The sequence below is a fragment of the Agelaius phoeniceus genome, chromosome 26 (assembly GCF_051311805.1).
Source record: "Agelaius phoeniceus isolate bAgePho1 chromosome 26, bAgePho1.hap1, whole genome shotgun sequence".
Lineage (NCBI taxonomy): Eukaryota > Metazoa > Chordata > Aves > Passeriformes > Icteridae > Agelaius > Agelaius phoeniceus.
In genome coordinates this window covers 797793-812851 of record NC_135290.1, presented here as the reverse complement: position 1 = coordinate 812851, position 15059 = coordinate 797793, and the positions used below count along the sequence as shown (strand labels likewise).

Sequence of the window (15059 nt, the reverse complement as noted above, 5' to 3'; positions counted from 1 at the left end):
AAAACAGAGGTTGGGTGTTGGGATGGAATTCCCAGAGGAAACCACGGATTTCTCTATGGAATTCCCTGCTCTGGGCTTTTTTCTTGCCTTTATTTTTCACCTTCCTGGGGGGAGAATCCCCGGCTGTGGGATGGGAGTGGGAACAGGGAGAGAGGAAAATGGAAACGGAGTCAAATCTGGAAAAAATCCCCATAAAAATTCCCCCCAAATCTGGGCCTTGGGAAAACAGAGGTTGGGTGTTGGGATGGAATTCCCAGAGGAAACCATGGATTTCTCTATGGAATTATTCCCTGCTCTGGGCTGGTTTTTGCCTTTATTTTTCACCTTCCAGGGGGGAGAATCCCAGCTGTGGGATGGGAATGGGAAGAGAGGAAAATGAAGGTGGAGCCAACTCAAATCTGCAGAAATCCCCCCCAAATCTGGGCCCTCTGAGAAAACAGAGGTTGGGGTTGGGTGCTAGGATGGGATTCCCAGAGGAAACCACGGATGTCTCTACAGAAATCGCTGTTTTGGGGTTTTTTTTGTCTTTATTTTTTACCTTCTGGGGGAGATCTTGGGTGGAAAATCCTCAAGTGGAACCCGACGATGGAGTGAACTCAAATCTGCAGAAATGGCCCCAAATCTGGGCCCTGGGAAAACCAAGCTCCATCAGGAGAGGGTTGGGGTGGATGCTGGGGAGAATTCCTGGGAATCCCATCCCTGGAATGTCCCTGGGAATTCCCAAATTCCCAGGAATCCCGGGAATTCTCAGCTCTGGAGCTCCCCAGGTCCCTGCTCAGAGCAGAATTCCCAGAAATCCCCGGAGCTGAGGGATTTCAGCCCCGGCCGGTCCCTGCCTCATCCCCCTGAAAGCCTGGGGCCGGTCAGGGAGGAGAAATTCCCAAATCCCACCCAAATCCCACCCAAATCCCACCCAAATCCCACCCAGATCCCTTGGGGATTTTGGGAGAGGTCGAGTTGGATTCCCACCCAGATCCCACCCAAATCCCACCCAGATCCCACCCAAATCCCACCCAGATCCCACCCAGATCCCACCCAAATCCCACCCAAATCCCAGGATTTTGGGAGAGGTTGAGTTGGATTCCCACCCAAATCCCACCCAAATCCCACCCAAATCCCACCCAGATCCCACCCAGATCCCAGGATTTTGGGAGAGGTCTAGTTGGATTCCCACCCAAATCCCACCCAAATCCCAGGATTTTGGGAGAGGCGGCCGCGCCCTTCAGGAAAGGGAGCCCGGAGCGAGCTTGGCTCGTTACCTGCTTGGAGTAATTAAATTAATTAATGCAGCCACTCCTCTGCCCAGAGCCGCGGGGCAGCGGCCGTGACCTCCCTGGGAATGGGAATGCGTTCCTGGGAATGGGACACAGGGATGGGACACGGGGATGGGAATGGGACACGGGGAATGGGACACGGGGATGGGAATGGGACACGGGGATGGGACACGGGGATGGGAATGGGACACGGGGATGGGAATGGGACACGGGGATGGGAATGGGACACGGGAATGGGAATGGGACACGGGGATGGGAATGGGACACAGGGAATGGGAATGGGACACATGGAATGGGACACGGGGATTGGTGGCTCTGTTTGGGGACATTCCTGGGAATGGGACACAGGGATGGGAATGGGACACAGGGAGTGGTGGATCTGTTTGGGGACATTCTTGGGGACATTCCTGGGAATGGAACACAGGGATGGGAATGGGACACAGGGAGTGGTGGATCTGTTTGGGGACATTCCTGGGAATGGGAAGGGGACACATGGAATGGGACATGGGGATGGGTGGCTCTGTTTGGGGACATTCCTGGGGACATTCCTGGGAATGGGACACAGGGAATGGTGGCTCTGTTTGGGGACATTTCTGGGGACATTCGTGGGAATGGGACACGGGGAATGGTGGCTCTGTTTGGGGACGTTCCTGGGAATGGGACACGGGGATGGGTGGCTCTGTTTGGGGACATTTCTGGGAATGGGAAGGGGACACGGGGAATGGGACACATGGAATGGGACACGGGGATTGGTGGCTCTGTTTGGGGACATTCCTGGGAATGGGACACGGGGATTGGTGCCTCTGTTTGGGGACGTTCTTGGAGACATTCCTGGGAATGGAACACAGGGATGGGAATGGGACACAGGGAATGGGACACGGGGATTGGTGGCTCTGTTTGGGGACATTTCTGGGGACATTCCTGGGAATGGGACACGGGGAATGGGACACAGGGAATGAGACATGGGGATTGGTGGCTCTGTTTGGGGACATTCCTGGCAATGGGACACGGGGAATGGGGCGCAGGGATGGATGAATGAATTCCTGAAGTGCCTGAGGAGAGCTGGGCTCAGCAATCTCCGAGGTTTGGAGGAAGGTTTGGCTGCGGAAACAGACGGGACTGGGAGAGAATTCCCTGGATTGTGTGTCCCCAGAACAACAACAACAACAACAACAACAACAACAACAACAACAACAACAACAACAACACTGTTACCTGGGCTGGGTTACAGTAATCCGAGAACGGGATACAGAACTCCTGCGAATGGGAAACAATTCCCAGGAAATGGGGTACAGAATTCCCGGGATACAGAATTCCTGCTGTCCCCAGGATGGGATGCAGCCCTGGCACAGCTGCCCAGGCCCCTGGAGGGGCCAAATCCCAGAGGGGAGGTGACACCTGGGGACACGGTGAGCGGTGGTTGGGTGTGGTGATCCTGGGACCAGCGAGAATCCCGGCAGGAAAGGATCCCGCAGGACCCTCCCGAATGGGAAAGGATCCCGCGGGATGATCCCGAATGGGAAAGGATCCCGCAGGATGATCCCGAATGGGAAAGGATCCCGCGGGATGATCCCGGCCCTGCCGGATCCCCCCAATCCCCCCCTGCCGTCCCTCAGAGTTGTCCAAAGTTTCTTGGAGCTCCAGCAGCCCCGGGGCCGTGCCCGTTCCCCGGCGAGGGCCGATCCCGGAGGATTTTCCCACCCTTTTTGCTCCCATAACCCCGCCGTTCCCACAAAACGACAAATTCCCCCAAAAAAACCCAAATTCCCCAAACCCCCCACTTCCCGTTCCCCCTCCGGCTCCCCGGGCCTCCCGCTCGCCAGGGGGCGCTGTGGCGGTGTCTCCCTCCCCGTCCCCCCTTGCGGAGGAGCCGCTCCCGCCGCCGCTCGGTGGTGCCGGGGGCGGGGAGCGTGGGCGGCGCGGGGCCGCTCTGGCCGCGCGCCTCGGTGGTGCGGAGTCCCGGAAGCGGCGCGGGCCGAGGCCGCAATGGCGGAGAGCCCGGCGGCCGAGGACGCGGCCCCGGCCCCGGCCGCGGTGCTGGCGGCGGGCGGCGGCGGCAGCGCCTCCCCCAGCGCCGCCGGCTCCGCGGGCACCCCCGGTGTGTTCATCCCCGCCGAGCTCTGGGCGGCCGCGGGCTTCGGCGCGGCCGCGGCGCCCGGCACCGGCGTGGCCCCCGGTAGCGGCGGCGCCCCGATGGCGGCGGCGGCGGCGGGGGCCGCGCTCCTCACGCACTCCGCCTTCTGGGACCCCACGGTCAGCGGCGACTGGGACAGCGAGCGGCCCAGCCCGGCCTGCCTGCTGCGGATCAAACGGTGAGCGGAGCGGGACCGGGACCGGCAGCGGAACCGGGACCGGCAGCGGGACCGGAACCGGCAGCGCGCGGCCCGGGCACGGAGCGCGGCGCGGGCGTTCGGCTCGGCCCCGCGGCCGGTAACGGGCCCTGCGCCGCACCGGGTACCGGGTACCGGGCACGGGCCTGGGGACAGCGCCGGGCCCTGCCGGTGTCCCGGGACAAACACGGGGACAGGTCCCGGCCCTTCCCGGTGTCCCGGGACAAACACGGGGACAGGTCCCGGCCCTTCCCGGTGTCCCGGGACAAACACGGGCACGGGTCCCGGCCCTTCCCAGTGTCCCGGGACAAACACGGGCACGGGTCCCGGCCCTTCCCAGTGTCCCGGGGCTCTCCCGTAGAGGTTTGGGTTGGGAGGGTCCTTGGGCAGGGACACTTTGCTCTGTCCCAGGGAATTCCCAGACTGGATATCCTCGGAATTCCTGCCTGGATCCTCCTGGAATTCCTGCCCTGGATCCCCTGGAATTCCCGCCCGGGATCCCCTGGAATTCCCAGCCCGGGAATATCCCGGGAAAGGCCGGGCAGGGAGAGGTGAAACCCCCCCCTCAGCTGAGGGAACCCGGGACGAGCTCCCGGCGGAATTCACGGCCGGAACTTTGTTGGATTTTCAGTTTCATTGGAGTTCCTGGTGCTGGAGGCGGGGAAATTCCATGGGGGAAATTCCAGGGGGGATTCCCGAGGATTCCAGGGGGCATTCCAGTCAGCATTCCTGAGAATTCCGGCCATGATTCCCAAGGATTCCAGTCAGCATTCCTGAGAATTCCAGCCATGATTCCTGAGGATTCCTGCTGGGATTCCCGAGGATTCCCGGGAGTGCTCTGGAATGCCTGGGCTGCCTTTGGGGCTCAGCTCAAGGATCTCGCCCAGAGCCGGCACCAAAGCTCCCCAGTCCCGGTTTAACTCCCGGTTTAAATCCCCATTCCCGGCCCGTTCCCGGCCCATTCCCGGCCCGTTCCCAGCCCATTCCCGGCTCATTCCCGGCCCATTCCCGGCTCATTCCCGTTTCCCTTTCCCAGGGATATCATGTCCATCTACAAGGAGCCGCCCCCGGGGATGTTCGTCGTGCCCGACCCCCACGACATGACCAAGGTGAGGAACCCTCGGGTGCTCCCGTCCCCAAACCCCGGCTGGAATCGCCCTGGGCAGGGCCCGGATTCCCGGGATGGGGGTGGGATCCAGGGGTCTGGGAATGCTGAGGGGTCTGGGAATGTTGGAGCCATGGAGGGTTTGGGAACGCTGGGGGGTTTGGGGAATGCTGGAGCCATGGAGGGTTTGGGAATGCCAAAGAGTTCAGGAACGCTGGAGGGTCTGGGAATGCTGGAGGATCTGGGAATGCTGGAGTCATGGAGGATCTGGGAGCACCAGAGGGTTTGGAAAGGCTGGAGGATTTGGGAATGCTGGAGGGTTTGGGAACTCTGAAGGGTTTGGGAACTCTGAAGGGTTTGGGAACTCTGAAGGGTCTGGGAATGCTGGAGCCATGGAGGGTCTGGGAATGCTGGAGGATTCAGGAACTCTGGGGGATTGGGGAGCCCCAGAGGGTTTGGGAATGCTGCAGGGTTTGGGAGCCCTGGAAGGGTCAGGAATGCCGCAGGGTCTGGGAATGCTGAAGCTGTGGAGGGTCGGGGAACGCCACAGGGTTTGGGAGTCCCAGAGGGTTTGGGAACTCTGGAGGGTTTGGGAGCTCGGGAGGGTTTGGGAGCTCAGGAGGGTTTGGGAGCCCCAGAGGGTTTGGGAGCTCTGGAGGATCCAGGAACGCTGCAGGGTTTGGGAGCCCCAGAGGGTTTGGGAACTCTGTAGGGTTTGGGAACACCGCAGGGTTTGGGAACTCTGGAGGGTTTGGGAGCCCCAGAGGGTTTGGGAACTCTGTAGGGTTTGGGAACTCTGGAGGATCCGGGAATGCTGTAGGGTTTGGGAACTCTGGAGGGTTTGGGAGCCCCAGAGGGTTTGGGAACTCTGGAGGGTTTGGGAGCCCCAGAGGGTTTGGGAACTCTGGAGGGTTTGGGAGCCCCAGAGGGTTTGGGAGCTCGGGAGGATCTGGGAACGCCGCAGGGTTTGGGAGCCCCAGAGGGTTTGGGAACTCTGAAGGGTTTGGGAACTCTGAAGGGTTTGGGAACTCTGAAGGGTTTGGGAACTCTGAAGGGTTTGGGAACTCTGAAGGGTTTGGGAACTCTGAAGGGTTTGGGAGCCCCAGAGGGTTTGGGAACTTTGGAGGATCCAGGAATGCCACAGGGTTTGGGAGCCCCAGAGGGTTTGGGAGCCCCAGAGGATTTGGGAACGCTGCAGGGTTTGGGAGCTCTGAAGGGTTTGGGAACCCTGAAGGGTTTGGGAGCTCGGGAGGATCCGGGAACGCCGCAGGGCTGGGGTGTCCCCGCAGATCCACGCGCTGATCACGGGCCCGTTCGACACCCCCTACGAGGGCGGCTTCTTCCTGTTCCTGTTCCGCTGCCCGCCCGATTACCCCATCCACCCGCCCCGCGTCAAGCTCATGACCACGGGCAACAACACCGTCAGGTTCAACCCCAACTTCTACCGCAACGGCAAGGTCTGCCTCAGCATCCTGGGGTAAGCTGGGCTTAGGGGCTGCCTCAGCATCCTGGGGTAAGCTGGGCCTAGGGGCTGCCTCAGCATCCTGGGGTAAGCTGGGCCTAGGGGCTGCCTCAGCATCCTGGGGTAAGCTGGGCTTAGGGGCTGCCTCAGCATCCTGGGGTAAGCTGGGCCTAGGGGCTGCCTCAGCATCCTGGGGTAAGCTGGGCCTAGGGGCTGCCTCAGCATCCTGGGGTAAGCTGGGCCTAGGGGCTGCCTCAGCATCCTGGGGTAAGCTGGGCCTAAGGGGCTGCCTCAGCATCCTGGGGTAAGCTGGGCCTAAAGGGCTGCCTCAGCATCCTGGGGTAAGCTGGGCCTAAGGGGCTGCCTCAGCATCCTGGGGTAAGCTGGGCCTAAAGGGCTGCCTCAGCATCCTGGGGTAAGCTGGGCCTAAAGGGCTGCCTCAGCATCCTGGAGTAAGCTGGGCCTAGGGGCTGCCTCGGCATCCTGGGGTAAGCTGGGTTTAAAGATGTGCCACAGCATCCTGGGGTAAGCTGGGTTTAGGGGCTGCCTCAGCATCCTGGGGTAAGCTGGGCCTAGGGGCTGCCTCAGCATCCTGGGGTAAGCTGGGCCTAGGGGCTGCCTCAGCATCCTGGGGTAAGCTGGGCCTAGAGGCTGCCTCAGCATCCTGGGGTAAGCTGGGCCTAAGGGGCTGCCTCAGCGTCCTGGGGTAAGCTGGGCCTAGGGGGCTGCCTCAGCATCCTGGGGTAAGCTGGGCTTAGGGGCTGCCTCAGCATCCTGGGGTAAGCTGGGCCTAAAGGGCTGCCTCAGCATCCTGGGGTAAGCTGGGCCTAGGGGCTGCCTCAGCATCCTGGGGTAAGCTGGGCCTAGGGCAAGGCTGAGCTCAGGCTCTTGCTCCCGGCTGAGCACGGACAGAAGGACAGCGCAGTTTAGGCCGTGCTGGGGAAGTTCAGGTCCAGCTGAGGTGCCAGGGTCAGGCCCAGCTGTGCTCCCCGGGTTCCTGGGTTCTGCTGTGGGGGGGGACAGTGCTGCTGGTTAATTAGTGACTCAGTTAATTGGCCCAGCACGTGGACAGGCCCGGCCTGGAGCCCGGCCCAGAGCATCTCGTCAGTGCTGATCTCCATCCAGTCCCTGATGACAGAGAACCCCTACCACAACGAGCCCGGCTTCGAGCAGGTCAGGCTGGGCTGGGACCGGCTGGGAACCCGGGCTGGGACTGGGATTGCAGGCTGGGACTGACTGGGAACCCGGGCTGGGACTGGGAACCTGGGCTGGGACTGGGATTACAGACTGGAACTGGGATTGCAGGCTGGGACTGACTGGGAACCCGGGCTGGGACTGGGATTGCAGCCTGGAACTGGGATTGCAGGCTGGGACTGACTGGGATACGGGCTGGGACTGACTGGGATATGGGCTGGGACTGGGATTGCAGGCTGGGACTGACTGGGATACGGGCTGGGACTGGGATTACGGGCTGGGACTGACTGGGATACGGGCTGGGACTGACTGGGATACGGGCTGGGAATGACTGGGATACGGGCTGGGAATGACTGGGATACGGGCTGGGAATGACTGGGATTGCAGGCTGGGACTTGACTGGGAACCCAGCCTAGAACTGGGATTTTGGGCTGGGACTAACTGGGATACGGGCTTGGACTGACTGGGAACCCAGGCTGGGACTGGGATTGCAGGCTGGGACTGACTGGGATTGCAGGCTGGAGTTGATTGGGAACCCAGCCTGGAACTGATTGGGAACCCAGCCTAGAACTGGGATTGCAGTCTGGGACTAACTGGTATTGCAGCCTAGAACTGACTGGGATTGCAGGCTGGAGCTGACTGGGAACCCAGCCTAGAACTGGGATTACAGGCTGGGACTGAAGTTCCAGGCTGGAACTGGCTGGGATTGCAGGCTGGGAGTGACTGGGACCCCAGCCTGGATTTAACTGGGATCCCAGCCTGGAATTAACTGGGATCCGAGCCTGGAATTAACTGGGATCCCAGCCTGGAATTAACTGGGATCCGAGCCTGGATTTAACTGGGATCCCAGCCTGGAACTGGGCCCTGGACAGGTCAGGCCTGGTTAGGCCGGGCTCTGCCCTGTGCTGACGCTCCGTGTCCCCAGGAGCGGCACCCCGGGGACAGCAAGAACTACAACGAGTGCATCCGGCACGAGACCATCCGCGTGGCCGTGTGTGACATGCTGGAGGGAAAGTGCCCCTGCCCCGAGCCCCTGCGGTACGGACACGGGGACAGGGGGACACTGGGGGGACACCAGGGGCATGGGGACATTGGGGACACTGGGGGGAAAGTGCCCCTGCCCCGAGCCCCTGCGGTACGGACACGGGGACAGGGGGACACTGGGGGGACACCGGGGGCATGGGGACATTGGGGACACTGGGGACATGGGCACACCGGGGACAGACACCAGGGATGGGGACATTGGGGACAGTGGGGGGAAAGTGCCCCTGCCCTGAGCCCCTGGGTACGGATGGACAGGGGGACATGGGGACACTGGGACAGACACCAGGGATGGGGACACAAGGACACCGGGGACATGGGGACACTGGGGGGAAAGTGCCCCTGCCCCGAGCCCCTGCGGTATGGACAGACAGAGGGACACTGGGGGGACATGGGGACAGTGGGGGGAAAGTGCCCCTGCCCCGAGCCCCTGGGTACAGTGAGACACTGGGGGAGTCTGTCCCCTCCCTGTCTCTGTCCCCTCCCTGGCTCTGTCCCTTGCCCTGGGCTCTGTCCCCTCCCTGGGCTCTGTCCCTGCCCTGGCTCTGTCCCCTCCCTGGGCTCTGTCCCCTCCCTGGGCTCTGTCCCCTCCCTGGCTCTGTCCCTGTCCTGGGCTCTGTCCCCTCCCTGGGCTCTGTCCCCTCCCTGGGCTCTGTCCCCTCCCTGGCTCTGTCCCTGCCCTGGCTCTGTCCCTGCCCTGGCTCTGTCCCTGCCCTGGGCTCTGTCCCCTGCCCTGGGCTCTGTCCCTGCCCTGGGCTCTGTCCCCTGCCCTGGGCTCTGTCCCCTGCCCTGGGCTCTGTCCCCTGCCCTGGGCTCTGTCCCCTGCCCTGGGCTCTGTCCCCTGCGCTGGGCTCTGTCCCCTCCCTGGCTCTGTCCCCTCCCTGGGCTCTGTCCCTGCCCTGGCTCTGTCCCCTCCCTGGGCTCTGTCCCTGTCCTGGGCTCTGTCCCTGCCCTGGCTCTGTCCCTGTCCTGGGCTCTGTCCCCTCCCTGGGCTCTGTCCCTGTCCTGGGCTCTGTCCCCTGCCCTGGGCTCTGTCCCCTCCCTGTCTCTGTCCCTGTCCTGGGCTCTTTCCCCTGCCCTGGCTCTGTCCCCTCCCTGGCTCTGTCCCCTCCCTGGCTCTGTCCCCTCCCTGGGCTCTGTCCCCTCCCTGGGCTCTGTCCCTGCCCTGGGCTCTGTCCCTGTCCTGGGCTCTGTCCCTGCCCTGTCTCTGTCCCCTCCTTGGGCTCTGTCCCCTCCCTGGCTCTGTCCCCTCCCTGGGCTCTGTCCCCTCCCTGGGCTCTGTCCCCTCCCTGGGCTCTGTCCCCTCCCTGGGCTCTGTCCCCTCCCTGGGCTCTGTCCCCTCCCTGGCTCTGTCCCTGTCCTGGCTCTGTCCCCTCCTTGGGCTCTGTCCCCTCCCTGGGCTCTGTCCCCTCCCTGGGCTCTGTCCCTGCCCTGGGCTCTGTCCCCTCCCTGGGCTCTGTCCCCTCCCTGGGCTCTGTCCCCTCCCTGGGCTCTGTCCCCGCCCTGGGCTCTGTCCCTGTCCTGTCCCTGTCCCTGCCCTGGGCTCTGTCCCTGCCCTGTCCCTGTCCCTGCCCTGGCTCTGTCCCTGCCCAGGCCGTGCCAGCAGGACAGGGGTGGCCCCCCTGTGTCCCCACGGGCCATGGTGACCGTGGTGTCCCCTGTCTGTCCCCAGGGGTGTGATGGAGAAATCCTTCATGGAGTACCTGGACTTCTACGAGGGCGTCTGCAAGGAGAGGCTGCACCTGCAGGGCCAGACCATGCAGGTGAGGGGGGCACAGCTGGGGACAGGGACACAGCTGGGCATGGGGACAGAGCTGGGCATGGGGCTGAGCCTGGACAGATGTGCCTGGACAGATGTGCAGCACTGAGGGAATTCAGGGATGGGATCCACGTTCTCCTGGGGGAGTTTCAGGATCTTGTCCAGGGGAATTTCAGGATCCTGTCCAGGGGGAATTCAAGGATCCGCTACAGAGGGAGTTCCAGGATCCTTCCCAGTGGAATTTCATCATCCTCTCCCTCCAGGCTGGGATTTCCCTGTGGAATTCTCCGCGTCCCCTCTCCCAGAGCCCCCCCACCCCTCACCCCTGTCCATTTTTCCCCTTCCCCCCTCACCCCTGTCCGTTTTCCCCCTTTCCCCCCCTCACTCCTGTCTGTTTATTTCCCCTTTTCCCCCCCTCACCCCTATCATTTTTTCCCCCTCACCCCTGTCCGTTTATTCCCTTTCCCCCTCTCCCCCCTCTCAGTTTTTCCCTTTCCCCCTCACCCCTGTCCCTTTATTTCCCCTTTCCCCCCTCACCCCTGTCCATTTTCCCCTTTCCCCTGTCCATTTATTCCCCTTTCCCCTCACCCCTATCCGTTTATTTCCCTTTCCCTCTTCCCCCCTGTCCATTTTCCCCTTTTTCCCCCTCTCACCCCTGTCCATTTTCCCCTTTCCCCCCTCACCCCTGTCAGTTCCCCCCCTCACCCCGTCCATTTATTTCCCTTTCCCCTCTCACCCCTGTCCATTTTTCCCCTTTCCCCTCTCCCCCCTGTCCATTTTCCCTTTTTCCCCTCACCCCTGTCTGTTTATTCCCCTTTCCCCCTCTCACCCTGTCCATTTATTCCCTTTCCAGGACCCTTTTGGGGAGAAGCGCGGGCACTTTGATTACCAGGCGCTGCTGGGGCGGCTGCAGGCGCTGCGGGCGCGGCTGCAGGAGCGGCAGCAGCAGCAGCAGCAGCAGCAGGACAGCGCCGAGATGGACTCGGAGAGCAGCTCCTCGGAGCCCGAGCCCGAGCCCCAGGGCTGCCCCCGGGCCTAGGAGGGCCCGGCCCGGCCGGGACTGCGGCGGCACAGCCGGGCCGGGGCGGGGAGAGCCGCGGGCTCCTCCCTCCATCCCTGCCTCCACCCCCGAGGATTCCCCGAGGAGAATTCCCAAAAAAGAGACAAAGCCCAGCTCGGGACAGGCTCCTCTTGGACAAAGGTACTTCCTGGCATGTGGCATCAGGTTGTTTTTGGGGTTTTTTGGACGACACCTACACTGGCTGGGGTTCTTTTGGTTTTTTGGTTTTTTTTTTTTGGTTTTTTTGTTTTGTTTTGGTTTTTTTTTCCAGGTTTTTATTTTTTTTCCCCTCCGTTCGATTAAAGAATGAGCTCTAGACTGCAAATCCTTGAGAGCTTTTGTGCTCCTGGGCAGGGAGGGAACCTTTCCCTGGAGCTGTGGGAGCGCTTGGGTCGCCCAGGCCGCGTCCAGGTGGAGTTTGGGAGAGCTGGGGCCTCCCTGGTGTCTTTCTTCTAGGCAGACCAAAGATAAAGGAATTCTCACTGCTGGAACTGGGGCTCCTTGCCCCAAAGCTTTACTGGAGCCCCGGGGCCCTTTGGAGACTTCATGTGCCAAGTGGGAACTGCAGGAATCCATGGATTTGTTCGCCCTGGAGGTTTGGGCAGGGGAGGATGAGGAGGATGAGGAGGGAGCGCTCAGATCAGTTTGTTTCTTTCTGCAATATCGAATTTGAGCCTTTCTGGAGGGGTTTTCTCCTGCTGGAGCCGTTCCTTCCTCACCTGGAATTCTCTGCTTCCCGCCTTGGCTCGGTGTCACCTCCGCTGTCCCCTCCTGTCCCCTCCCTCCCTGTGCCAGCCCACGGGGACGATCCCAGCTGGGCTCTGGGACAATCCCCTTTGCCTTTCATGGAATTGGGAATTTCTGGGAGCCCAGGGCTGCTGGGAGCGGGCTGGGCGCTGTGGGTGACACGGGGAGGTGGCAGTGCCACCCCCAGCCCAGCTGCAGGTGACAATTCCCACTGGGGCTGGGGTGAGCAGGAGCTCCAGGTTTCACTTTGCATTGTAGGGACACAAAATGGCCCAAAATGCTGCCCAAAATGGCCCAAAATCCTGCCCAAAATGGCCCAAAATGCTGCCCCAAATTGCCCAAAATGCTGCCCCAAATTGCCCAGAATCCTGCCCAAAATTGCCCAGAATCCTGCCCAAAATTGCCCAGAATCCTGCCAAAAATTGCCCAGAATCCTGCCCAAAATTGCCCAAAATCCTGCCCAAAATTGCCCGAAATCCTGCCCAAAATTGCCCAGAATCCTGCCAAAAATTGCCCAGAATCCTGCCCAAAATTGCCCAAAATCCTGCCCAAAATTGCCCAAAATGCTGCCCAAAATGGCCCAAAATCCTGCACAAATTGCTGCCCCAAATGCTGCCCAAAGTCCTGCCCTCCACACCAGTTCAGCCCAGTTTGGATCCTGCTGGTGCTGGGAGAACTCCCCAGCCTGGATCCTCATCCCGAGGGGCAGGAGGAGCCCAAATCCCACAAATCCCCCCTGGGATTATTTGGGATTGCAGCAGCAGCAGGAAGGTGGGAAATGAGGAATTTTCCTGCTGGGAAATGGGAATTTTCCTGGTTGGAAATGAGGAATTTTTCTGGTGGGAAATTGGGAAATTTCCAGGTGGGAAATGAGGAATTTCCCTGGTGGGAAATGGGAATTTTCCAGGTGAGAAATGGGAATTTTCTTGGTTGGAAATGAGGAATTTTCCAGGTGGGAAATGGGGAATTTTCCTGGTTGGAAATGAGGAATTTCCCTGGTGGGGAATGGGAATTTTCCTGCTGGGAAATGGGGAATTTTCCAGGTGAGAAATGGGAATTTTCCTGGTTGGAAATGAGGAATTTTTCTGGTTGGAAATGGGGATTTTCCTGGTTGGAAATGGGAATTTTCTTGGTTGGAAATGAGGAATTTTCCTGGTTGGAAATGAGGAATTTTCCAGGTGGGGAATGGGAATTTTCCTGCTGGGAAATGGGGAATTTCTTTGGTGGGAAATGAGGAATTTTCCAGGTTGGAAATGAGGAATTTTCCTGGTTGGAAATGGGAATTTTCCAGGTGGGAAATTTTCCTGATTGGAAATGAGGAATTTCCCTGGTGGGGAATGGGAATTTTCCAGGTGAGAAATGGGAATTTTCCTGGTAGGAAACAGGGAATTTTCCAGGTGGGGAATGGGAATTTTCCTGCTGGGGAATGGGAATTTCCCTGGTAGGAAACAGGGAATTTTCCAGGTGGGCAATGGGGACATTCCCGTGCTTTTCCCAAACTCTGGTTTGGGTTTAACCCTCGAGGGGAGGCCGAGCTGCCACCCCCTCCCCGTGTCCCCCGTGTCCCCCCAGGCGGGGCTGGGAGCCTTCCCAGCATTCCCAGGGCTGGGAATTCCGGGTCCCTCCCCGGCCCCAGGGACCTTGGAGCAAACGGAATTTTAGGGCCTGGAATGGAGCTGGAAAACAAAAAAATAAAAAATGCACTCGAGGCCCTGGCAGATCTCTGCTGGTTTCTGTTGTACAGAAGAATTCCAATAATAATTCCCATTTTATTTTTTTTTGGTTTGGGTTTTTTTTTTTTGGGGGAGGGTTTTTTTTTTTTTTGGTTTTTTTTTTGGGGGGGGGGAGGTTTTCTCTTTTTTTTTTGGTTTTTTTCTTTGTGCAATAAAGTTTTGTTTTGGCAGAACGGAGCCCGCGGTGTTGCTCAGTGGGAATTCTCATGGAATGACAACGCCCCAGGGCGGCTTTCCCAGCTTTCCCAGTTTTCCCAATCCCATTTCCCGCTGCAAATCCTCCCAAGGTTCCACCCTCGGCCCCTTTCCCTCATTTTCCCCAATCTGGGGCATTTCCACCCAAAGCCGGCAGCGATTCCAGCGGGGGCCGATCCCACAGAATTCTCCAAACTCAGGAATTTGGTACAAAACTTTTATTCCCAGCGCTGCCGACCCGGGATGGCAGGGACAGGAGGGACCCGGGCAGGGATCCCAGGGGGGAATTCCAGGGATTCCAGGGGGGGATTCCTGAGGATCCTGGGGGGATTCCCAGGGATTCCAGGGGGGATTCCCAGGGATTCCAGGGGGGATTCCTGAGGATCCTGGGGGGATTCCCAGGGATTCCAGGGGGGATCCAAGGGGAGATTCCTGAGGATCCTGGGGGGAATTCCTGAGGACTCCAGACAGGATTCCAGGGGAGATCCCCAGGGATTCCAGGGGGGATTCCCAGAGATTCCAGGGGGGATTCCCGAGGATTCCAGGGGGGATTCCTGAGGATCCTGGGGGGAATTTGAGCTGGGATCCCGAGGATGCCAGGGGGGATTCAAGCAGAGATTCCTTGAGGATCCTGGGAGCGATTCCCAAGGATTCCAGGGGAGATTCCAAGGACTCCAGGAGGGATTCCCAAGAACCCTGGGAGGGATTCCCGAGGATTCCAGGGGGGGATTCCCAAGGGTTCCAGGGGGGATTCCAGACAGGATTCCTGGGGACTCCAGAGGGGATTCCAGCCGGGATTCCAGGACGGATTCCCGAGGATTCCAGGGGGAATTTCCAAGGATCCTGGCAGGGATTCCAGCCGGGATTCCCGAGGATTCCTGGCGGGATTCCTGAAGATCCTGGGAGGGATTCCCAGGTATCCCAGGGTTATTCCCAGGTATCCCATGGGTTATTCCCAGATATCCCAGGGGTTATTCCCGGATATCCCAGGGGTTATTCCCAGGTATCCCATGGGTTATTCCCAGGTATCCCAGGGGTTATTCCCAGGTATCCCAGGGGTTATTCCCGGCTATCCCATGGGTTATTCCCGGATATCCCATGGGTTATTCCCAGGTATCCCATGGGTTATTCCCGGGTATCCCAGGGTTATTCCCAGATA

General features: G+C 60.2%; 1 protein-coding gene and 1 long non-coding RNA gene across 3 annotated transcripts; one reads left to right on the top strand and one right to left on the bottom strand.

Moving 5' to 3' along the window:
• Window positions 1-364: 364 nt before the first annotated feature.
• On the bottom strand, window positions 365-3023 carry LOC143695726 (uncharacterized). Its single transcript, XR_013185244.1, has 3 exons — window positions 2490-3023; window positions 1260-1353; window positions 365-629 (listed from the first exon to the last, which is right to left on the bottom strand). It is a non-coding gene; the product is annotated as an uncharacterized LOC143695726 (long non-coding RNA).
• Window positions 3024-3176: 153 nt separating this feature from the next.
• UBE2Z (ubiquitin conjugating enzyme E2 Z) lies at window positions 3177-13803 on the top strand. 2 transcript variants are annotated; one of them, XR_013185242.1, is made up of 8 exons: window positions 3177-3586; window positions 4641-4713; window positions 5999-6186; window positions 7233-7344; window positions 8291-8403; window positions 10079-10169; window positions 11019-11366; window positions 11682-13803. XR_013185242.1 is itself a non-coding variant. In XM_054653193.2 (7 exons), the coding sequence occupies exons 1-7, from the start codon at window positions 3261-3263 to the stop codon at window positions 11202-11204; spliced, it is 1089 nt and encodes a 362-aa protein (XP_054509168.1). In that variant the 5' UTR covers window positions 3177-3260; the 3' UTR covers window positions 11205-11541. The 2 variants fall into 2 exon arrangements, 1 of the variants encoding a protein (XP_054509168.1); XM_054653193.2 differs by lacking the exon at window positions 11682-13803 and having other exon boundaries at window positions 11019-11541.
• The last annotated feature ends 1256 nt before the right edge of the window (window positions 13804-15059 follow it).